General features: G+C 42.7%; 1 protein-coding gene across 1 annotated transcript in view; it reads left to right on the top strand.

Moving 5' to 3' along the window:
• The first annotated feature begins 16,662 nt into the window (after positions 1-16,662).
• The window catches only part of Actn2 (actinin alpha 2), a 69,217-nt gene continuing 61,212 nt past the window's right edge, over positions 16,663-24,667 (top strand). The window contains exon 1 of the mRNA XM_031358510.1: positions 16,663-17,029. Coding sequence (XP_031214370.1) covers positions 16,904-17,029 — 126 coding nt within the window. The 5' untranslated portion in view covers positions 16,663-16,903. The remainder of the gene's footprint in view (positions 17,030-24,667) is intronic.

The raw sequence follows: 24,667 nt of genomic DNA, 5'->3' as shown, positions 1-24,667 counted from the left end.
GTATAGAAAAGAAATAAAAAAAAAAGCACACCAGACTAAAAACGAGAGGAAAGCCTGATTTTCACAGTACCACACAGTATAAAATGCTTTAAAAACTCACCAATAGAACAGTTAATAAGGGACATTGTGGTGAACGTTAGTCAGTGAAAATGAAATTTAGCAAATATTTAAGAATAAAACATTAAACTGTAAAATTCTAAAAGATACAGTAGGGTAAAATCTAGGTGATATTGGCTTTGAGGATTAATTTTTAGATAGATCACCACAATTGTAAACAACTAAAGAAAAAAATAAGCTGGGCTTTATTAAAATTTAAGCACCTTTGTTCTGTGAAAGGAACAGAGAAGAGGAGCAAGCAATAAGGAGAAAATATTTGCGAAGTGTGCATCTCAAAAGCAAGTAGGGGCTATGGTGATGGCTCAGCTTGTAAAGGCAATTGCTGCCAGGCCTGATGGACCTGAGTTTGAGTCCCAGGACTCACATGGTAGGAAGAGAGACTTTACTCCCACAGTTGATCTCTGACCTCCACAATGCATGAGCATGCATGCACTCATGCGCGCGTGCGTGTGTGTGTTTGTGTGTGCGCATGTGAGCGTGCCTGCATACACACACACACGCACACGTACATGCACACTTTTGAATTAAGGATCAGGTTTAGATTGGTGAGTGGCTCAGTGAGTAAAGGCACTTGCAGCCAAGTTTGACAACTTGAATTTGATCCCTGAAACCCATATGATGGAAGAATAGAATCAATCCCTAGAAAGTTGTCCTCTGACTTCCACATGCATTCCCCCCCCTCTCTCTCTCTCCCTCTCTCTCTCTCTTTTTTTCTCTCTCTCTCATACACACATACTATAAATTATTGAATATATAAACATAATTATTTGGGGAAAGATTGGGTAACATTAATCCTTACAAAAGGCTTACAAGATGCTAGAACTTCTTGCTAGATGCTAGAATTAGAGATTTTTCAAGCCTGAGCTTTTTATTTTTTACATGTATGGATATCTAGTCCAGAGTGGTACCAAAAACTGTCTGAGGTCTCACCACCAGAAGGACCAGACACTGAGTCAGCCTGGTTTTAATGCCAATTCTCTTCTGCCACCAGATCCTGCCTCTCCTGCTCCTGGTTAGAGCTGGAAGAAACCAGTTAGCCTCAGAATCCGTATCTTCACAGGAGAGCTGAATGTGTCCCCAAGATTCCTCTAATACAACCTTCAAGTTACATCTCTGCTGGGCTGAATGGAAAACGTCCCCCACAGACTCACTTGGCCCCCAGACAGTGGTGCAGTTTGAGGAAGTTGTGGGACCTTTGAGAAGAATTATCCAGTTGAAGGAAGTAGATTATTGAGGTGGTCTGTGAGCCTAGAGGCTTACAGCATGGCCACGGTTACAGCTGGATTTTTCTCACCTTTCTGGTCCACTGGGAAGTGGAGCTGGCAGCCTTGGGTTCCTGAAGAGCTGCTATTGCTCTGAATGCTGCCCCATTTCCCCCACTTTGAAACCACAAACTAGAAGAAATCTCTCCCTTACATTGTTTCTGTCAGGTGTTTTGTCCCACAGACAGGAAAAATACAAAGTATCTTGCTTTCTAACACAGGAAATGGATAGTGAATGGCAAAAGTAGGCTACTTGGGTGACAGAGAACTTTGGACCCAAGGCAGTTAACCCAAGTGCAAAGTATATAAGATTGAACAAGGTGACCCATGCTCAGAAAAACACTGCATGTTCTCCCTCATATGTGGATCCTAGCCTATGCCATTTATAAACCCTGTGGATAAGGTAAAATTTAGAAAGGAGTCTGTGAGAGGGTAATATAAGGTGACAGGAAAAAACAGAATACACATGGGTTTGAAGTAGTTTGTGTGTGTGTGTGTGTGTGTGTGTGTGTGTGTGTGTGTGTGTATGTGTGTAATGGGGAGGTCACGAGAAAGTGTTTTTCTCATTCATTGATCTTTTGAAGGAAATAATTGGCTCTGTCATTGTTTCCTCCTCTCCCTTCTTCTCCTCTTCCTCCCCCTCCTCCTCTCTCTCCTCCTCCACCTTCTTTTCCTCTTCCCTGCCTATGCTGGATATGTGAATTCAACTTTCTGTGTATTGAAGTAGTTAGAAACATTTCCAAATTTCCAAAAGAGACCAACATCTGTTATCCTTTGAAGCAGTGACTATTCAAGTTGAATTCTCTTTGCAATCCCATCAGCCATTAGTGCAACAGAAATAAGACATGACTAGTCACTGGATTCATTTGTCACATTGACCCAGTTAGAAACAGTGACTTTTTAAAAATCTGTTATTGGGGGGGGGGGATTTTGTAACCTGAAATTTTCTCTCTCTCTTTTTTTCTGTTTTAAAATATACCCAGTCATCCTATTATAATATTAATATGTAAATTATATTTCTATATATAAAGTATGATTTTATTCTTAAAGATAAAATTTCAAATGGGACATACCCTGTCCACTGCTAGAAGAGTCCTCTTGCTTTCATATTCTAGCAAGCCGTTTGCTTCTGAGCTCTTGTCATGTTTTTGGTTGAAGTGTCTTAAGGACTAAATTATAAGGGAGATTTGGAGCCTGGCTTTCTGTCACTAGAACAGCCATTTCAAACCGGAATCATCATATGTATTGGATCTTTATCGTTGCCAAATCTCCTCAAAAGAAACTTTAATAGCTCTTTAGTGTTCTCCAGAGTTCACTCAGCACCTGGCTTCTTTCCACTTAGAAACCCAGTTTCTTAGGAGAGATGCTGAATGGGACACATAGTGTAACTCATCTTTTTGAAAGACATGTTTGAGGATTCTTCTTGGAAAAGGAAAATGGAGTTGCTAAGAATTTTATCATTTTCTAGAGAGCTCATATATCTGTATACAGATAAAATATGGACAACAAAAGCATATTATTTGAAAATTACTTTTAAAAGTTTTTTTTTAAAGATTTATTTATTTATTTTATATATATACACGAGTACACTGTAGATGTTTACAGACACACCAGAAGAGGGCATCTGATCTCATTACAGATGGTGTGAGCCACCATGTGGTTGCTGGGAATTGAACTCAGGACCTCTGGAAGAGCAGTCAGTGCTCTTAATGGCTGAGCCATCTCTCCAGCCCCCCCAAAATTATTTTTCAAAAGATAGGGAAAAATGGCTAATCAGAAGGCTTGAAAGGAGGTAGCCAGAGGGTAGGACTGTGCTTGCCTGGCATGTAGGAATCTCTGGGTTTGATCCCCAACACTTCATAACTGAATGTGGTGACACATGCCTCCAACCCAGCACTCAGGAGACAGAGGCAGGAGGATGAAGAGTTCAAAGTTATTCTCAGCTATGTATGTATTTTGAGGCTTGTCTAGTATACCTAAGATTCTCTGACAAGAAACAACAAACCAGAAAAGGAGCTGTGGAGAGATGGCTCAGTAGTTAAGAGCACTGGCTGCTTTTGCAAAAGACTTGGGTTCAGTTCCCAGCACCCACATGGCAGTTCGCAACTATCTATAACTCCAGTTCTATAACTATCTATAACTATCTATAACTATCTATAACTCCAGGAAATATAACACCCTCTTCTGATCGCTGAGGATCCTAGGCACATGTGTATCACACACACACACACACACACACACACACACACACACACACAAAGTCACTCACACAGAAAAGAAAAATTTCAGACCTTCCACCAAAGAGAAAGCAGCTATTCTTCCTGCACACTCAGTAGTGTGTTCTTTTATAATTGGAACGAGTACTAACAGTTTTTGGTCTCCACCAGTGACAAGCATGCCCTGAGCATTCACTTTCACACATGTGGGCATACTTGAACAGTCTGTACTCAGTGATCAATCTCATCTCTACCAGGCCAGATGCTCTCTGACCCAATCTCTCATTCTTGCCCACTTGCTCTCCTAGTTAAAGCTGGACTGGTCTTGGTTTGATGTGAAATGTCCTCACAGGTTCCTGTTTGAACACTTAGTCCTTAGGTAGTAGTGCTTGTTTTAGGAGGCAGTGGGATATTTAGTAGGTGGAGCCTAGCAAAAGGAAGTGGATCTCTAAGGGTGGGCCTTGAGGTTTATAGGCCAGGGATGTTTCTGGTCCACTTTCTGCTACTGATCTGCTAAAATGTGAACAAGTGGTCTCACGTTCCTGCTGCCACAACCACGAGCCACTGTCATGCCTTCCCTAGGATGAACTGCACTCTTAAACTATGAGCCCAAACAAACCCTTCTTCTGCTAAGTCAATTTCTTGGGTATTGTGTCACAGATGAGAAAATACTCCCTCAATTATACTTGCTCATTGAGAATGGACAGGTTTCCTAATACAGGGCACAACTATTGAACATATCTATAGTTTGAATTCTCTGTCTCACCCGACCCTTCTGCATGTCTCCATGTGAGCTCCTTTCCCTGTGTCATATCAAAGAGTACCTATTCCACCCACTGGGCATGTCAAACATTTCGAAGGATAACTAGGAACCTTCTTCTGTCTTCCTACACCTGGATAGAATCAATCAAAACATCTTTTTCTTCTACCTTCCAAATGTTACTCAGGGCCACTTCCTTCCCTCCATCCTCTTCACCACCCTCCTAGGATGTTTTGAAAGAGTTATTCTAGTTACTACCTATGTCTTAGTCAAAATTACAAATTACAATATGTAGTATTTACTGATAGTCCAGACAACAATGGACTACATAGCCTATGGCAGCCCAGGGGAATCATAATAGAGCTAAAATGTTTCTATATCCTAATTATACCATATATTATATATACCTAATTATGCCTACTGTATACTCTGAGCATGCAGTTTCATGTATGTGGGCACATCTGAACAGCCTTACTCAATGATCTATCTATCTATCTATCTATCTATCTATCTATCTATCTATCTACCTATCTAATATTAGATAGACAAACAGATAGATAGATAGATTAATCTCCTATAGCCATTGTAGCTTGATACATTAGTGGTGTGTATTATAGTGATAATGTTGTAAATAATGTCAAGAATAAAACATATAATCACAACAGAATGCAACACTTAATAATAAATGGCAACATTCCTGGTTTATGCATTTCCTACTCCGTGATTGCTTTTGCTGTTCTTATTTTTGGGTAACTTCTACTTATAGGGAAATGGTTCCCTGTGAAACAGGACACTGTGTTACATAGCAGCAGACTCATGCATCTTATGTTCATCTTTTGGCTGCACAAAGAAACCAAGCTGAGCAATGGACCTCTGCCATCTGGACCTGTGTGATGTACTCTAATGACATCCGCACAGCCGCAGAAATCGAGTGCAGATCCTTTTCTCAGCAGATCTCCTATTAAACATCGGTGAGGCTAGGCACAGGCCTGTGAACTCTTCCCTTCCTTCCTTCTTGGTATTATGCTCAGTCCTTTACCTTCTGATCCCTGCCTTTTACCCACCTACATTTTTCCATTTTATAAAAACCTAAGTAAAATCTCATTACCTAGGAAGTAAACTAGAAACACCCCCCCCCCCCCAAAACCTACCATGTCCATTTCAGACATTGCCCAAATGAGGCAATTGGCACAAATGTATGGTGTGGTAGTTTCAATGAGAAGTGAACCCCCCCCCCCCCATACACTCTCAGGAATTTGAAAACTTAGTTTTAAATTAGTGACACCATTTGGTTAGCACTACATCCATTTGGGAAGGTTTATGAGTTATGGCTCTGCTGCAGAAAGTGTGTCATTAGAGGCAGACTGAGATTAGAAGCTTTGTGTCATTTCTAATTTGCTCCCAGCTCTGTCCTTTCAAGCCAAGATAGAAGCTTAGCTTCTGTTCCTGCTGCCATGCCTGATGCTTGCTGCCACAATGGACTCTTATCCCTCTGGAACCATAAGCCCAAATAAGTGACCTTTTCTAAGTTGCCTTGGTCATGGTAAAAGGCAGTAGAACAGTACGGAATTCAGAGGGTTTTGAGTGAGTAAGCTTAGCGGTACATCCACTTAGCCCCAAGCCCTGTAGGAACAAGCATTCTCTCCTAGACTTTCCTGCCCAGGCTGGATCTTAGCCAGCTCCAGCAAGGACAAGGTCTCCTCTATAGAGATTCAAGTTTGCCAAAATGGCCAACCAAGGAAACAGATGGGTCAGATGCAGATGATGAGTTCAAAAGCTTTGGTAGACTTAAGCAGATTCTAGAATGGACATGGTTGGGGACTACAAGGAGTACAGGAACCCAGGACATGGAGCTAGTACTTGGATGGGCTGAGCAAGTGGAGGAGGCTTCTGGAACTATCTGGCACAGACCTTGGCCCAGATGCTAAAGACACCTGCAGAAACAATGGCAACACTCTTGGTGAAGAATCTACTGGTTCAGACAGCAATCCAGACATAGGAGACTTGATGGCTGGTTCAGACAGCAGTCCAGACATAGGAGACTTGATAGCTAATGTCTGTTGCCAGTACGACACAGCTGGGAAGAGAGAGCCTCTGGGTTGGTGGATTGCCTCCAGCAGTTGACCTGCGGGCATGTCTGTGTGACATTTTCTTCATTGCTAATTGATATAGATACTATGAGCAGGGGAGCAAGTCAGTAAGTGTTCCTCCATAATTCCTGCCCTGACTTCCATCAGAGATGGACTATGATCAGAAGTGTATGCCAAATAACCTCTTTCTTCTGGAGTTTCTTTCAATCGTGGACCTGATTAAATAAGGGAAGTAAGAAAGTAAGGATTTACTCTATGGTGTGGGTCTTGGAATACCAAGTCATTTTGGTGGGGAAAACACGGGGGCAGTAGTTTGTACTCTGGCATACTGGCAGCAGAGCCACGGGGCTGGAAGAGGGGCTACACTATAGCCTTCAAATCCACTTCAAAGCCACTCCAGTGACTCACTTCCTCCACTGAGACTACCTCATGAGTTTTCTCCAAATAGCCTCAGGTAGGGACCAAGTGCTCAAACACATGATGAGCCCATTAGGCGTATTTCACAAACCATAATGACTTGTTTGGGATGACAGAATGCCTCCAATACAGTCACATCCAAAAAAGGAAATCACACAATACTGAATATTGCTTAACCTTATTTAAGTTTTACAAAAATAATATTTATGCCTGAATATTCATAGAGAAAAATCTGGAGGCATTCACAAGTTTCTGTTAACATCAAATGTTTGTAGGGTTAGGGAAAGCGTTCCATCCAAGCATACAATTACATATATATGAAAATTGGGTCTGCGCACCACCCACCTAGACATTCTCGCTTTTAAAAAGGGATCTGTGAACCCAGAAGTAACTTGAGAAAAATCATAAACATCATCAACAGAAAAGAGAAGGTGGGTTGCCGTAGCGAAGGCTAAGGAAATGTCAAGGATTTCCTGTTGTTTTAACATTGTTTTCAACAGTGAGGAACAATAATTGAATTGGTTTTAACTTTTGTTACTTTACCCACGCTCTTTCTGGGTTTGGGAAAAGGACCCAGGTGTCATAGTTGATGGGGAGTTCAATAGAAGCTGCTGTGGGTGGATGAAATACCAAGTGCAAACTTGAACTACTCAGATAGATGCTTGTTCAGTTCTTGATAAAAACCTTGTTTGGTGAGCTAGCAGAGCCACAGATGGAGGAAGAAATGTTGCCATTTAGTATAAATCAGCTGGCTCCTAACCACAGAAAAACCAGTAAAGATAGTTTTAAATCAGTGGTGAATCCCAGCACCTGTCCACCCCCCTACCTAATCCCAGGGTTTATTGAAGAATTTGGGATGCTTTCTCCCAAACACAGATTTATTTATAAATGGATATAATTTTATTATATCACCCTTCTTTCCTTCTTTACATACTCCCTCTTTCTCCTCTCCCTCTCTGTTCTTTGTCTTAACTGCCCTCCCCCACCTTCTTTCTCTTTCTTTTGAGACAAGGTCTTGCTCAAGCTGGCCTAGAGATCACTGTGGCCTAGGTTGGTTTGGAACCCATCACAGTTCTTCAGCGTCAGCCTTCAAGTGCTGAGTTTACAGACATGAGCTGATATTCAGGACTCGATGGATAGAATCAAGTGATTGTGTGGCTGAGTGAATATATGTTCATATGTGAACATATGAGTGACATATATGTTCATATGTGAACATATACATGAAATTACTTTTACAATTTACTTTTTATTTCTAAGTCATTGATGTCTAAGTTTAGAGATTTTCTATTTTCTATAAATTCCTTAATTGGCCCTTTACATGTGAATAGTGAATATTTGCTTTATTTGTTGTGTAGATTTAAAAAAGAGTTTCTGGCCAGGCATGGTGGCATCTGCCTTTAATCCCAGTAGAAGAGGCAGATGGATCTCTATGAGTTGGAGGCCATCCCGGCCTACAAAGCAAGTTCCAGGACAGCTAGGGCTCTTTTACACAGAGAAACCCTGTCTTGAAAAGTCAAAACAACGTGGGTTCTTTTGTGTTTGGGTTACCTCACTCAGATGATTCACTCACTGATAAGTGGATATTAGCCCAGAAGCTTGGAATACCCAAGATACAATTCACAAACCACATGAATATCAAGAAGGAAGACCAAAGTGGACTTCCGTCCTTCTTAGAAGGGGGAACAAAATACCCATGGAAGGAGTTACAGAGACAAAGTGTAGAGCAGAGACTGAAGGAATGACCACACAGAGACTGCCTGGCCTGGGGATCCATCCAGTATATAGTCACCAAACCCAGACACTATTGTGGATGCCAACAAGTGCTTGCTGACAGAAGCCTGATATAGCTGTCTCCTGAGAGGCTCTGACAGTGCCTGACAAATACAGATGTGGATGCTCACAGCCATCCATTGGACTAAGCACAAGGTGCCCAATGGAGGATTTAGAGAAAAGACCTAAGGAGCTGAAGGGGTTTGCAGCCCCGTAGGAGGAACAACAGTATGAACTAACTAGTATCCCCAGAGCTCCCAGGAACTAAACTACCAACCAAAGAGTACACATGGTGGGACCCATGTCTCCGGCTGCGTATATAGCAGAGGATGACCTAGTCAATCATCAGTGGAAGGAGAAGACCTTGGTCCTGTGAAGGCTCTATGCCCCAGTGTAGGGGAATGCCAGGGCCAGGAATGGGGAGAGGATGGGTTGGTGAGCAGGGGTGCGGGGTGGGGAGGATGGGATAGGGGGTTTTCAGAGGGGAAACCAGGAAAGGGGATAACATTTAAAATGTAAATAAAGAAAATATCTAATAAAAAAAGGAAAAAAGAAAGGCCAAAACAAACAAACAACAACAACAACAAAACCCAGAGTTCCAGGTTCAAAGGGGGTGATTGGAATCTAGAGAAAGCAGTAAAAAAATCCTTTACAAAAAGATTGTGTGGAAACCACATTATAGAACAATTAGCTATACAAACAGGAAGTGTGTCTAGAAAAAAGAAAACAGTATAACATGGCTCTTGACTGTGGATGTGGGTTTTATAATAATCTGTTTTATATTTGATCAGTGACTTTGGGTTGGGCACATCCGGTTCAACACTTCTCTAGTGTCAGTTTACTGCATTAATAACCTGGGAGTCACAACTCGTTCCTCCTTGGTGGCAGCAAGTCCTAAATGAGGTAACCCATGCACCCCTTACTCTAGGGTTCAACACATAGAGAGCCACCATATGGGAGCTGGGGACTGAACCCACGTCCTCTGCAAGAGCAACAAGAGCTCTTAACTTCTGAGTGATCTCTCCAGCCCTTCCTTTAAAATATCTTATTGTATTTGTGTATATGTTTTTGTGTACACATACATGCAGGTGCCTCAGGGGGCTGTTAGATTCCTTGGACCTAGAGTTATAGCTGTTTGTGAGCTATCTGATACGGCTGCTGGGAACTGCACTCGGGTCCTATAGAAGAGCAGTAAGTGTTCTTAATCCCTGATTCAGTGTTTGTTTGTTAAAGAAGCACATAATTCAAGGCACAGTCTTTCATGGTGGGGAAGTCAAGGCAGCAGGAACTTGAAGCATCTTGCTTACATTACTGCAGTACAGTCAGAAGAGAGTGATATATGTGAATGGATAACCTTCAATAGCTCTAAAACTCCTCAGTTTCCCTGGATCTGAAGTCTGCTACTATGTATCAATATAACTTTCTGAAGAAGAAAGAGTAAGTCAGTTAGGACATGAGTTAATGTGCCTTAAGCAGTCAGTAACTCTTAAAATTAAAGTTTTTCTTTGGAAGGAGAACTGCAAAATGGCATTGTAGAGGAAATTGAGATAGGAGGCAGGGAAAACCTGGGAGAGACAAGAGCTGGGCTTGAGACTCTGGAAGAAGGGAGGTTGCAGGGAACATGTAAGGCTGAAGCTAGGATTTGTGAACACCTTAAGGGGTGTTTCAGAGGAGTAAGGAGACATTGCAGTTCTTCAATCATGAAATTTAAGTTTTTAAATTAAATTTTTTATCTATTTTCTCACTATGTATACACATGTATGATGAGGTCAGAGGACAATGTAAAAGTGTGAATCCTTTTTACCATGTAGATCCTGGGACCAAACACAGGTTGTCAGGCTTGACAGCAGTCGCCTTCACTCTGAACCATCTTGTCAACCCAATGGTAGAATTTTCCACCAGTATAGGTGGTGGCTTGGCAGTTAACCTAGATAAAAATGGCTTGGAGATATGCCTGTCCAAATACAGAAGTGACTTCCATTTGTCTCTTCCTAGGTCCTAACTATGCCCTCCTGCTCCTTAGCAGGGTCTAACAACAGCCCTGGAGTCATGTTCTAGGTTTTACCAACTGTACCAGTTAGGATTCTCCAGAGTCAACAAAACACCTATTACTATATGAGAGATCCTTAGGGTCAGAGACTGAATGGCTGTTTGAAGGGCTATGGGCAGGAGAAACCCGCAGCTCAGATGGAGGAACTGAGACCTAGAGGGATCAGAGGTGCCATTCCAGTCAGAGACTGAAGCTCCGAAAGCCCCTAGAGAGCCACTGACATGAACCCTGTTCCAAGGTTGGAGAACCGCCTGTGACAACCTCAAAAACAAAAGACAAAACAGAACCTACACTAGCTCAAGTGTGAGCATGTACACACTTCTCCATCTTGTCTTTCTCTACTGCTTTGGTCCCAGCCTCTTGGATGATACAGAGTCTCCACTCAGTTTTGGGGCCAGATGCTAATCTGTGCACGTAGAAGATGTGGGCTTTACTGATTGTCTAGGCATCCCTGCATCTGGTCAAGCTGACAATCAAGATTAAATAACTCATCAATGGCTAATTGGATGACTGTGGGGGAAATTGATTAATTTATTTATGTTTGACTTCTGTCCTGTGTAACCAGGGTTGGTTATCTTACTGAAAAGATAAAGTTGTGAGATCAAACTAGTTAACATCCATCACACTCCCAGGTGAATGTGAATGTGGCACAAAAATTAGTGTTCAATATGAGTCAACCATACTTATTAATTAAAACAAATACAAAACAAAAAACACTGGAGAGGGGTTTAGCAATTAAGAGCACTTGATGCTGTTCTAGGGGTCTTGAGTCAGTTCCCAGCAGCCACATCAGGTAGTTGGTTTACAAATGCCTGTAACACCACCTCCAGGGAATCTGATGCCTTTGACCCAAGCCTGGCTTTGGGAGCTGGAGCTCAGACTTTTGTCCTAAAAGCTTCACTTACAGATATCAAATGCTTTTGGTATGTGGAGGTGAGTGACATCACCAGGAGGTGAGTGACATCATCATGTTAGAGAGTAAAGCTTGGGGAGCTTAAAACATGGGCAGAATGTTAAACATTCTGGAATTTGTAAGACACACTGAAGGAGGTGCCATCTGTGGGTGTGAGAACATCCAAACAGAGAAATACAGGGTTTTTTCAACAGCTTTGTTGAGATATAATCAGTGTAAAATGAACTCTGCATATTTAAAATGTACGATCTGTTAAATTTTGATATACACATGCACCTGTGAAGCCATCAGTAAAAGCAAGATAATAAACACATCTGTCATCCTCAAACATTTTCTTTAAAAGTTTTTATTATGTTTACACACACACACACACACACACATGAAGAGGTAAGACAAATTGTTTTCTCTTTACCACCTGTTTTGGGAGCAGGGTCTCTCTTGTTGTTTTTGCTGAGATGCATACATATATGGACTTCCAGCTAATTTTGTCTCCATCTCACTGTAGGAATGATGGAATTATAGATCCACACCATTGCATCTGACTTTTTGTGTGGTTTCTTGGGAACTGAACTCAGGTCATCTATCTTGAGTGTTGAGTGCTTTTATGTGCTGAGCCCCTGCTGTATTATTTTAAGTTCCCACCACAGAGTATGAGAATTTGCATTTTCCTGATGACTGCTGCCACTGAGCATCTGCTAGAATGTTAGATTGCTGTTAGCACCCCTCTGTACTGTCTGTCTTTCTGTAGATCTGTATATTAGACCTACTGTTTCTGTATTGTTCCATCTAGAGAACTTGTTTATATATATGTGTGTGTGTATGTGTGTGTGTGTGTGTGTGTGTGTGTGTGTGTGTGTATACATATATACAGACATATATAGTGTCTGTATACAGCCCAGGCTGTCCTGGAACTCACTTGGTCAATAAGACTAGCCTCAGACTTGCAGCAGTCCCTCTACCCATCTCCCAAGTGCTTGATCACACCACATGGCACCATACACAGCTCTATGTGTATGGAAGTATGATTTGCAAGATTTAAAATTGTTTTTACATGTTACTGAATTCAGTTTGCTCGCATCTCTGTGGATTTTTTAATTTGTCTGTTGATGAGAGAACTTGTGATACAGAATTTCTTTTTTGAGACTGTCCTTGGTTTAGGTGCAAAGATAGTGCTGGTCTCATAAATGAGTTAGAAAGCTGTTTTCTAGGAAAACTTGTGTAGAATTATAGGTTTGTTATTTTGTTTTGACTCTTTCAACAGTCTGGTGGATCTTGCTGAAGAAGCCATCTAAGCTGGAGATTTAACACAGTTGACTGTTGTATATTGACCTTGTTAGTACCCTATATCTGTGAGAAGCCACCTTAACTAGTTCGGTAGGTTCTTTGAAGATTCCATCAGTGTTTCTACATAAAAGACCACAGTTTCAGTTTTAGTCTTCCTTTCCACCATAAATGACCGATCTTTTCTTCTGCTTGGCTGTCTGGTTAGCGCCTCCAGTGTAAAGTCGAATAGAAGCTGGTAACAGACAGGCTTACTAGTGTTAAGGGTTTTTTGTTGTTGCTGTTATCAGTAAGATTCTCTTTATTGGGCTCAGAAAGTTTCTTCCTAGCTTCTTCCCTAAAGCGGTGTCTATAGTAATACTGAGCTCTGTCAAATGCGCCTCTTTTGTTTGCTTTCTAGACCACACACTTTTCCCTTATTCACCTGTTAACATGGCAGATTACATTTATTGATTTTTTAAAAAATATTAAATCCATACTTCATTTATGGAATAAATGCATCTGATGATCATGGATCTAGCTTACTAAAACTGTGTTAAAATTTTCTTGAAGGACTTTGGGGGTGTATATGTGTGTGTGTGTGTATATATACATTTTGGGGGCATATATATGATATGTGTGTGTATATATACACACTATGTATAATAGGTTATATAAGGATACACACACACACACACACACACACACACACACACACACACACATATATATATACACATTATATACAGTATTAAGTAATTTAGGGCCATATATGTGCAGTATTGGGTTATATAAGGGCAAGTATTTAATGTTCTTTCAGCTCATTTGTCCCATAATTCCCCATTCTCCCCCTTTGCATGCTCTTCTTTTTTTTTTTAAAGATTTATTTATTTATTTTATGTGTATGAGTACACTGTAGCTGTACAGATGGCCGTGAGCTGCTGGGAATTGAACTTAGGACAGCTCCGCTCGCTCCGCCCCGCTCGCTCCAGCGTAATTCACTGTAGCTGTCTTCAGACACCCAGAAGAGGGCGTCAGATCTCATAACGGATGGTTGTGAGCCACCATGTGGTTGCTGGGATCCGAACTCAGGACCTTTGGAAGAGCAGTCAGTGCTCTTACCCATTGAGCCATCTCGCCAGCCCCCTGCATGCTCTTCTTATTAGTCCCTTCATCCCCTAGGCAGTTTCCCTCTACTTTTGTGTCCTATACACACACACAATTTTATGGATTTATGTGAAATCTGGGATCCACAGATGAGAGAAGACACATGTGCCTTTCTGGTGTGCAAGCATCTTTGTGATAATGCACTGACGTGGAGCTTTTCAAATGCACAACCAGGACTGAGATAGTTGGGTTTTGTGGTAGATCTGTTTTTCCATACTGACTTTTATAGTGGCTGAAACTTTGTTTTTCCACCAGCAATAAATATACAAGTGTTCTCAGATCCTTATCCAGAGTTTTCTTTTCTTAGGGTGCCGCTGGCTACCTTTTGGAGCAACTTGGAAACCATTCCCTCTTCTTCAGGATGTATTCATTCGGTATTACAGATGGGTTCTTAGGTTTCATGGCTCTTGGGACTGAACCTTAGGCATACTAGCAGAGTGTCTATTGGCCTATACTCTACCAGTCCCACCTTACCTTGGTGAATGTCAAATGTTTTTAAAATGCTGTAGATATTTTCGCGTTTCATTTGGGGACATGGTTCAAGCCCTGGAAACTATTTTATTCTTTCTTATTTCTTTTTTGAAGTTTTTCAGCACATTTCATCAAGAACTAATTTATTGGCTTTTCTGAGCTCTCGGATGCTCTGTGACTGACAGTTTTTCACTCTGACTGTGTAAAGCAGGAACCATTTTCATTGGCCCTTTGTGAGCCTCAGTACTCATTCCTTCTGATCCTTATTGGACTCTAAGGGACTCTGAGAATCTCCAGAGTCCTCTGTCTGCTCAGCTCCCTTTCTGTAATTGGTCTTGCAAATTCTAGTAAACTTCTACTCTCCCACTACCCTCCCTCTCAGTTTAGGAAGTCTGATGAGCTGTGTCTGTGTTCCCTTGAAGCCTTTCCCCGGCAGGAAAGTTATGCCATCACAGCTTTTATTTATGATTGTTTATTTCCTGCCTGTTGGTAATCATTGTAGTTCTTTGACAGAGACAAAGCCTTGAGTGCTACCTCTGCTCCCATGTTTTTTCACTCAGATGTTGACTTTTTGGACCATGGCTCTTTGTTTTTGTTTTTTGTTTTCTCTTGATCTAGCATCTGAAGTCTGTGGTTAATTTTCAAAGACAAGCACTGTAGTACTTTGACGAACTTGTTCAGAAACTCTAAAGAGAACTTTAAAATGTAAAATACGACACCCTAGTTTTGATTCTCAGCATCACATATACCAGATGTAGTGGTACGTGTCTGTGATCCCAGCATTCAGGAGTTCAAGGCTATCCTTGGCTACACAGCCCGTTCTAGACTAACCTGGGCTACATGTGATGGCATTACTGAGGAGACCAACAATAGGCAAAATCTTAGCTTGCCTGGGGTGAGAATTAAAAGAAAAAAGGACAGTAATACATTGCATCTGTTGATTGTGTAAGCTTTTCTGCAAAAAACAGTAGATGTGGAAGGAACTTGGCAATTTTAAGTATACATAGTTTCTCTTGCACCATGGCAGCAGATCGGTAGCCTTGCACCACAAATAGTCCTGTAGCACCTGCTGGCAGCGTTTACTAAATTGGGATATAAACTTAACTGGGGGCACCCTATCCTCTAAGATGTCTTGGGCACCCAATGCTGTATTCAGCTTATAGCAGGTGGTTGTTATATGATTGATTTGAAAATTCAGCCCTCTGATTCCATGGCTCTGGCTTTACTTCCTTGGGTGGCATCATTCCTAGGGAACAGCTAAGCAGGACTAGTGAATAAGAGGGCACAAGTGCAGCACTGCGGGGAGAAATGGAAATGTAAGGAGAAACTGGCCACCAGTGGGTCATTGTCAGTTCTCTGAATTTATGGCTGGCAGGTGAGTACTGGAGCTTCCTGCTTTGGCTTCGTTCCTGACATTTTGATACAGTTGGTTCAAGTTATATGCCTTGAGTCCTTCAGGTGAGGGTGAGAAGCCAAGAAAGAGGTTTTTAAACGAAGGGAGAAAGGATGGAATGGGAGAGGAGAGAAGACTGAGGGTTAGGAGAGGGAACAATGAATAGAGGACTAAGAAGGAGGGAGACGCTTTAGAAGAACTGAAAGAAGGGAAACAGAGGAAGGAGGTGAACAGGGAATAGAGGAGAGGCAGAGAGACAGAGAGGCAGACAGAGAATTAAAGAGGAGAGAAAGAGAAGAGAAAGAAATAGAAGAGGAGAAATGGACAGAAGGAGGAGCAGGGAAGGGGAAAGGAGCGGAGGAGTGTGTGTGTATGAGAGAGAGAAAGAGGAAGAGGGAGAGAGAGAGAAGTGAGAATGGGAGTGGGAGTTGGGGAGGAAGAGGAAGGATGAAGGACTTATGGACACATGGAAAACGTGACTTCGCAGAGGGCCTTTGGAACCCGTGTGTGCGCTGTGCGAGGTGGGACCAGATCCACAGGTGTCCTCTCCGCAGTTCTCGGCCTCCAACCCTCCCTTCTTCCCTCCGGGTTGCTGTCCGGGGTGCCCCTAGGTCTTCCCTGGAAGCCAGCTGAGAGCAAGGGTGGGCATAGTCAAGGCAGTGGGATCTGAGCCGGACTCTCCAGCCAGCCAACCACAGGTGTTGGAGACGGGGGAATGGGCGGGGTCTGGTGTGTGGGCGGGGCCGGAGGCACGTGATCCTCAGCCAGCTATTAATCCGCGCGGCGCTGCCTGCGGGCGTGCTGGTACTTCACTGGAGACTCTGCGCCCAGGCGTGCCGCCCCAGGAACCGCGAGAAGGTCTCCGCAGCCTGCCGCTTATCCATCCATCCATCCATCCATCCATCCATCCATCCATCCATCCATCCATCCATCCATCCATCCATCCATCCATCCATCCGTCTGTCCATCCCTTGCGCAGCGCTCGCTCCCCAACCGCCCCAGCCACCCAGCGACATGAATCAGATAGAGCCCGGCGTGCAGTACAACTATGTCTACGACGAAGATGAGTACATGATCCAGGAGGAGGAGTGGGACCGCGACCTGCTCCTCGACCCGGCCTGGGAGAAGCAGCAGAGGAAGGTCAGCAGGGTCCCTCATGCACGTCTGTGCCTGGGTCGCTGTGGGGTAGGGGCGTCTCCCGCTGTGGCCGCTAGAAGAGGCCCCCTGGTGGAGGCTGTTATTCTCCTAGCCTTCCACTCCACCATCAGAAAGGACAGCAAACCCAGAGACAGACAGGACACCCACCCAGGTGTGTGTGTGTGTGTGTGTGTGTGTATGTGTGTGTGTGTAAGTTAACATAAGTTGGAAAACGAATGATGTTCAAAAGACTGCTACACTAGACTCTGAGAGTCTCTGCTCTCCTTTTGCCCATGACCTTGCCCTAAAGTTGTTTTGTGACAGGCCCTGCTGTCTACATTTGCCCCAAGACTGTGTCCTCACTAAGACACAAAATGAAAACCCACTCTCTCTCAACTTCCCTAGGGGCCCAAAGATAATTTGAAAACTACTTATTAAACATGTTAGGCTCCTTAGAGAGGGATGCTGTAGAACCCTAGACATTCACCTACAAAGTAATAATTATTTCACACTCTATTTATAGTTCATTGAGGTAAGCACACAGGGATGAAGGAGACAGCCAGCTTCCAAGAGCTCCCTCCCCATCTTGGTTGGTGTACTATGGGGCCTAATGGAACATTCCATTATTCAGAGTTTCTTCTTGATCCTCTTGGCTAAAACAAATAGGGGTGCTCACCAGGAGGCTAAGTTCCATCTCTGTTTGTCTGGGCACAGAGCCTGGATGGTCAGGCAAGTCAATAGACTAACCCAATATTCTGACAAAAGCCAGTTCCCCAAGCCAGTGCTTCATGCCTTATCTTCTTACTTTTTTTCTGGGCATGAGCAAGGTGGATTTCCCTTCTAAGAGCCTACTTTTAAGTGGATGCTAAGTGTGAATGCCTGGGAGTTTCTATAGCTGCTCCTGTGAGTGATTGTGTGACAGTAAATGTATAATGTTGGAAATCTATGGTGGTGTTAACAAGAAAGAAAAAGGCTTCATGCTTGCATTCATTAGCAAATAACCATGCATTACTTTTATATCAGTATTTCTCTTTCTTGTCTACTCTTTCTTACATTCTCAGTAACAGTTCTGTTCCTACTGTTGCTATAAACCTCTGATGACGATGCTTTTCCACCCCCACCTTGCTTCCTGAGGTGTCTGTCATCACTGCCTTTCTTGGGAACAAGGGATCGAGACTGATACATTTAGAAATAGAGTCTAGTTAAAGGGCTTACCAAGAGGGATTGCCCATGGCCCTGGGGTTATGCCATGTGGATGTAACCAACCACTTGGTAAAAAGTTGAAGAGTGGTTTTAATTATAGCAATGAGTGCCTCATTTCTTTTTAAGAAATTTCTCTAAAAGTTTGATTACATTTTTTCATGGATTAAAAAAGAGCTACACATGTGTGGTTTTTGCTTTGAAGATTGGTCATTTCTTATGAGAAACAATAATGTAGCTTAGGGATGGAACAAGAAGATTACCCATCATTTTCAAAAGCCAAAGTCTGATTCTAGAAGTTTCTGTTGATTCTAAGAAAATACAGTACAAAGAAGGTATAGACATCCTCAGTTTCTAAGGCCTTGTCTTTACACGTTGTGAAATATTTAATTAAAAAACACATTTGCAATATTTTTGTGTAAGTGGCATTGTCCTAATTTTTTTTTTTTAGGATTCCCCTATGGCCAATTATTACAAGTATTAATACTACATGAAGTATGTTATTCAAAAGCTGAAATTTTAATTGACCCAGTTAAAAAATGCTGAAAAGTGTAAAACAATCATTATTTTTTTTCCCTAAAGATATATTGAGCTGAATGTAACATCACATGCTTATAATCTCAACACACAAGAGGCTGAGCCAGGAGGATTGCTGCAAGTTGGAGGCCAGCCTGGAATACACATTGAAAAAGAAAAGAAAAAGAAAAAAAAAAAGATAGTTTGGGTGTTAGAGATGCCAGGGGAAGCAAGGCCCCAGCTTCCTCAGAACACAGACCTGAGCGGATGTGCACACAGCTCTTTCCACTTTTGGTAGAGAACCTGCTGCAGTCAGTGAAATTGTGTGGACCCATGAGCTCAGTGCAGCCAGAGAAGTGGTCTCTATATTTGTCCTATGAGCCACTGCTGGAACCAGGAATGGACAAGATGCCATTGTTTCTATTGTGGGCCACCTTCTCTGCACTTGCCATTTCAGTGATATGCCGGGTATGTGATCTGTCAACAGATGCTGGTGGCTCTCGGTGACGTTGGTGACACGCTAATGGATGTGGTGCCTAATTATACCCACAGTTCAGAGGCTTGGGACTGTGGTAATCCCTGCCCCCTGGTGTGGAATGCCTTGCTGCAGAAGGCCTCAGGAACAGTAGAGTGCTTTTTTTAAAGGTCACTCAAAGAGATGTTAGACTTAGGGTGTGTGTGCGCTGGCACCCCCACATTATCCGTGAGGGCATATTTGGTCCTTGGGGTAGACTCTACATGATCTATAAAGAAGATTGGGTTTTAAATTGAACTACAACTCAAGGAGAGGTGAGCAGCTCCTGTAGTATCAGAGATGTAATATTTAAAATAGTAATGAAGGCTAGGAGGGTAGCTCAATTGGTAGAGTGTCTCTCTTCCAGAAGGTCCTAGGTTCAATCCCCAGTGCCATGTAAGCTGAGTGTAGTGGTATATGTCTATAGGCCCAGCACATGGGAGGTGGAGAAAAGAGGATCAGAAGTTCAAGGGCATCCTCAGCTGCATAGTGAATTTGAGGCCAACCTGGGATGTTTGAGACTCTGTCTCAAACAAAACAAAACAAAACAGGAAACAGTAACATACTGGGTTTATAACTGGAGTTAGAGAGAAACTTTACTATACAGGACAGCTTAGGGATTCCCATTTCCAGGGTAAGTTGAGCTGCTTCCAGGGACTGTCAAAACCTTTAACATTGATGGTCTCCCATGGGAGTTTAGAAACAGGCTTCCTCTGGATCAAGGAGTGTGCTCAGCCTTGACCCTTCCCTGGGGAAGCCTGGGCAGATAGAAACTTGTCGTAGCAGCAGTCCTGAGTGTGCAGTGTCCCTGCATGCACAGGGCAGCTGTCTTTAACCTCGGGAGGTGAAAGCAGGCCTTTAAAGAGAAGACTTATCCACGTCCATATCTAAAGGGTCTCTCCTTAACTTGTACCCAATTCCGTGATAGTCAGACTTTTCTTACCTGCAGACGTTACGGTCTGGCTGCATTCTTTCCAGTTTAGATGGACTCGTTCTCCGTGGAGCTGTCTGTGCTGTCAGCCTGGCCTCCCCTACCATGTGGCCGTGTTGTTGGATCAGGCAGCCTGGAATGCTAGGTGTGTGGGAGCAGCTGGCTACAGGGTGAGGATGGAACTGAGAGGTCCCATGGACTGCCCCTTCCGTGTTCTTTGTGGGCTAAGGCCACTTAAGGACATGAAGTCCAGGCCCTCTTTGTTTGTTTGCAGTACTGACAATTGAACCTGTGGCTTCATACTTACTAGGCAAGTGCTCTGTCACTGAGCTACATCCCCAGCTGTGATATGTACTATTGTCTGAGGTTTTTCTCAGAGAGAAAAGGAACTAATTGTTTGGACAAATGAACAAGCTTGTGGATTTCCATAGATTCAGGAGACCTTGAGAGTCCTCAACTTTACTTGGTTCTTTCTTTCTGTTGAACTGCAGTTGAGTCCCTGCATCTCATATACACATACATACTCATACACACATATATACATACACACATACATGTACACATATATACACATGTACACATACATACTCATACACACATACATATATATACACAAACATATACACATGCATACATATAGAGATATATACATACATATATACATACATATGTATACATACATATACAACATACACACATACATATACATACACATACACACATATATACATACATATGTACACATAAACACACATATACACATATATACATGTACACATACATACATACTCATATATATATATACAAACATACATACATACACATTCGCCCATGCATGTGCACACATGACCCCTACTTGTACAAACACAAACAGAATGAAATATAAATAATATAAATATACCACCATATTTTTCACATTTATGAGTTTAAAACATACCACTATAACTATTTTAAAATTTTTAACATTTATTGTATTGCATAGGCACATATATACTATGGCTATGCATGCTATGGATATTAGAGGATAACCAGTGGAATCAGTTCTCTACTTTCATGATATAGATTATGGGGCTCCAACTCAGGTTATCAGGCTTGGAGACAAGGACTTTTACCCACTGAACCATGTCACTGGCCCCCACCTTTAACCATTTTAAGGACACAGTTCAGAGGTGTTCTGTACATATACATGTACTATTAACTGCCAAACTTTTTCTATCATTTCACCCAGAAACTCTCACCCTTTCTATGCCTGCTTCACATGCTCCCTTCCCCTGGAGTTCTTTTAAAGATAAGATTTGCATGCGTGAATATTTACAGCATAATAATTGTTTAATATCACATGTTGGATGCTCATCTAAAGCTTAAGACTTGTAGGAGGTGAACTCCAGAGAATCATTGTGGGTGGAGAAAAGTAAGCTGAGAGTTTACGAAAGGGTAGAAGTTGAACTGGGCTGCATTGAAGTAATTACAGTTAGCTGTGTAGAGAGGGGAGAGAAATAGCTCCTTTGAGTGGGGAAATGGTGTGAAGCCCTGTTGCAGGTTTTGGAGGAGCGATAAAGAGGAACAATCAGTGGAATGTAACAGAATTTTTCCCAGATCTTTAGCTCTAATGAGGCAGTTTCTCTCCAGTATTTTATGGAGAGCACCTTCCTTAACCCCTTTGTAGAGCAACAGGGAACAATTTCAGGGGTAAACATGCAGAGAGGGGTTGTAAACAAGAGGCCACACCAACTTGGTCATGGAAGTCCAGCTGTGTATTCTTGAGCTCATTGTGTGAGGAAGCATGAAGGCAGACAAGCTGCCAGAACTGAAGATGCCCAGACAAATGTAGAGAAAAGGTTGGAGAGAGAAAATGTGGTCATGTGGATGGTAGCAGGCCTCAGTTGCATAGTGATTGTGGGCTTCATTCTTTCGGTAACAGAGCTTCCGAGGTCTGAACTAGGAGTCTTGCATACACAAGTTTCCTGTTTCAGGGTTGATTCAGGTTGGGAGGGTCTGAGGTTCATGCCTGAGGTGGGGCCACAGGGATAGAGTAGTGAGGATTAGAATGGACAAATGGATACATTCATTGTCTTGGAAGGTATCTAATGGATACATTGTCTTGGAAGGTATCCACTAGAGAGACAATCAGTGGAATGTAACAGATGTTAGAGAGGACCACATCACCACCTGAACAGTGGTAGGCTGTTGAACGAATCTCATTAAGTAGATGTGATTCCCAGTGAGTCTTCCTGTAACTTAGACAGGCACTGACAACAGCTGCATCTAATGAAGAGCATCTTTTTTATCAACCAGAAGCTACTTGTATAGATGGGAAGCTACTTTACAGCATCTATCACATTCTGTACAGGGCATGAACAGCTGTGCTCAAAGTGGCTAGCCTCCATGTCTAGGGAGGAGAAATTTGTAGTTCTAGATAGCCTAACATGGCCAGAGAACGCTTTGGGAGTGGAAGGATAAAGGAAGAGGTGAGGACAGAATCTTATGTGAAGTTTAGGAAGCTCACACACCCTACCTAAGGGAACGGTTGTTACAGTTACATGCTTAGTTTACCTGAGAGTTTCTAAGATGCCCCATTTCATTGGGAATAGGATGTGCCCTGTCCTTTCAGTCAGATTCACCAAGGAACGTGAGCCCCAAATGCGGTTTCCTATGTATGTGGGAGGAGGAAGAGAAGTCTTAACTGGGAACCTCAATTAACTCAGCATCAGAGAGCTGTCAGAAAGCCCTGCAGTTGGTTGCTGCAGCTAGGAGACTGGAGTGGGCGGGGAGCCACCGTGCCTTGCAGAGGAGTTGGTATGGAATCCGTTGGAGGACAGTCAGAACTCTGCCTCCGTTTCCCTGGGAACGGGACTAGTTCTTCCAGAAAGAAGAGAAAGCAAACGGTGGGGAGGTAAATTTAAATGCTACGCTCTGCCGATTTCAAATAAGGGAGCTATACAGTGCAGGAAGGTGCCCTTGTGTGTGTGTGTTCAGCTCATACAGGTGCATTTGGGTGTGTGTGTTCGGGGAGCAGTTAATGTTAGGTTTCTTCTCAAGCCTATTTGCACCTTATATTTTGAGACAGGGTCTTTCATCCGTGAGAGACCTGAAGCTTACTGATTTAGCTAGAGTGCCTGGCCTGTACAAAGACCCTCCTGACTCAGCCTCCCAGCACTGGTTTTACAGACACATACCCCTGCAACTAACTTTTTATGTATATGCTAGGTACCTGAACTCAGATCCTCATGTTCAAGCAGTAAGCTCTTTACTGGACTGAGCTCTCTTGCCAGCCCTAGAATGTGGTCTTTCCAGAGAAGCCACAGGAAAGTTTTTGTATAGTTGTGTGTGTGTGTGTGTGTGTACTTGTGTGAGTGTGTACACAAACACAAATCTGTGCATGGGCTCACCCAGACATAAACACACACACGCACACACACTCAGTTCCCCTGGTGTTCTAAACTGGAAACTGGCAGGTATGCACACCTCAACCCTGATGGTAAGCAGATGACAAATGTATCACTCTGTAGCCACTGATTACTGGACCTCAAGATCCCATTCTGAAGTCTCTTACATGTGTGGTCCTTCAGTTCCCAGTTTCCATGAAGTCACTTCCTGAAGTCCTCTGGACCTATTCTTTCTTGTCCTATGTCTAAATTCTTTATGCTTTCCATACTCCCTGCCTAGTGAACGGTAGTGTGCCCATGTTCAGGTACCTTTCCCTGTGCTCTGGCAAAAGCGATCTTGAAAAGACATGAACCTGGTTGAGCTGTCTGTTGTTTTATGATCTCTTCCTCTTCCTCCTCCTCTTCCTCTTCCTCCTCCTCTTCCTCCTTCTCTTCCTCTTTTTCCTCTTCTTCCTCCTCTTCCTTTTTCTCCTCCTCCCTCCTCCTCTTCCTCCTCCTCTTTTAACAGTATTGGAAACTAAACCCAAGCCCTCCACAGTTCTTAAAGGTCCCACTCTCTGGTTGCTTCTCATTGTGTTTCATTCACTCCTTTATCTTATATTTACCTTTCCCCCTACCCCACTTCTAAAAGTCATATTCCCCCCTGCACCCCCCCACACGCCCTGTCCCAGCATTCCCACTCTGGGAGTTCTTTCACTGGACTCGCAGAGAGAGCTTGCTTACATTTATTCAATGAACGAATTATGAAACATCTTTCTGAAAACAGTGAATGTAATTAGCTTTCTAATTAAAAATCTAGTTTTAACAAAATTTTAAGGTTTTAAAAGTTATATGTATGTGGGGGGCAGGGGATATGTGTGTGTGTGTGTGTGTGTAGTTTTTCTTGGAGGGTAGAAGGCATTCAATCCCTTGAAGCTGGAGTTACAGGTGGTTGTGAGAACTTTCCCCAGTCCCTGTTTTTTGTTTTGTTTTTGTTTTTCTTTACAGCTTTATAACTCTTTCAGCTACATTTGATTCCAACTAACCTTGTTCTTCACTGATTTTAAAACTCTAAAGTGGTGTCAGTAAGATGAGCAGTGAGTAAAAGCACTGGT

Source organism: Mastomys coucha, unplaced genomic scaffold (genome assembly GCF_008632895.1).
Source record: "Mastomys coucha isolate ucsf_1 unplaced genomic scaffold, UCSF_Mcou_1 pScaffold7, whole genome shotgun sequence".
Taxonomy (NCBI): domain Eukaryota; kingdom Metazoa; phylum Chordata; class Mammalia; order Rodentia; family Muridae; genus Mastomys; species Mastomys coucha.
The sequence above is the reverse complement of the archived record's forward strand: the minus strand, read 5'-3'. Positions and strand labels throughout refer to the sequence as shown.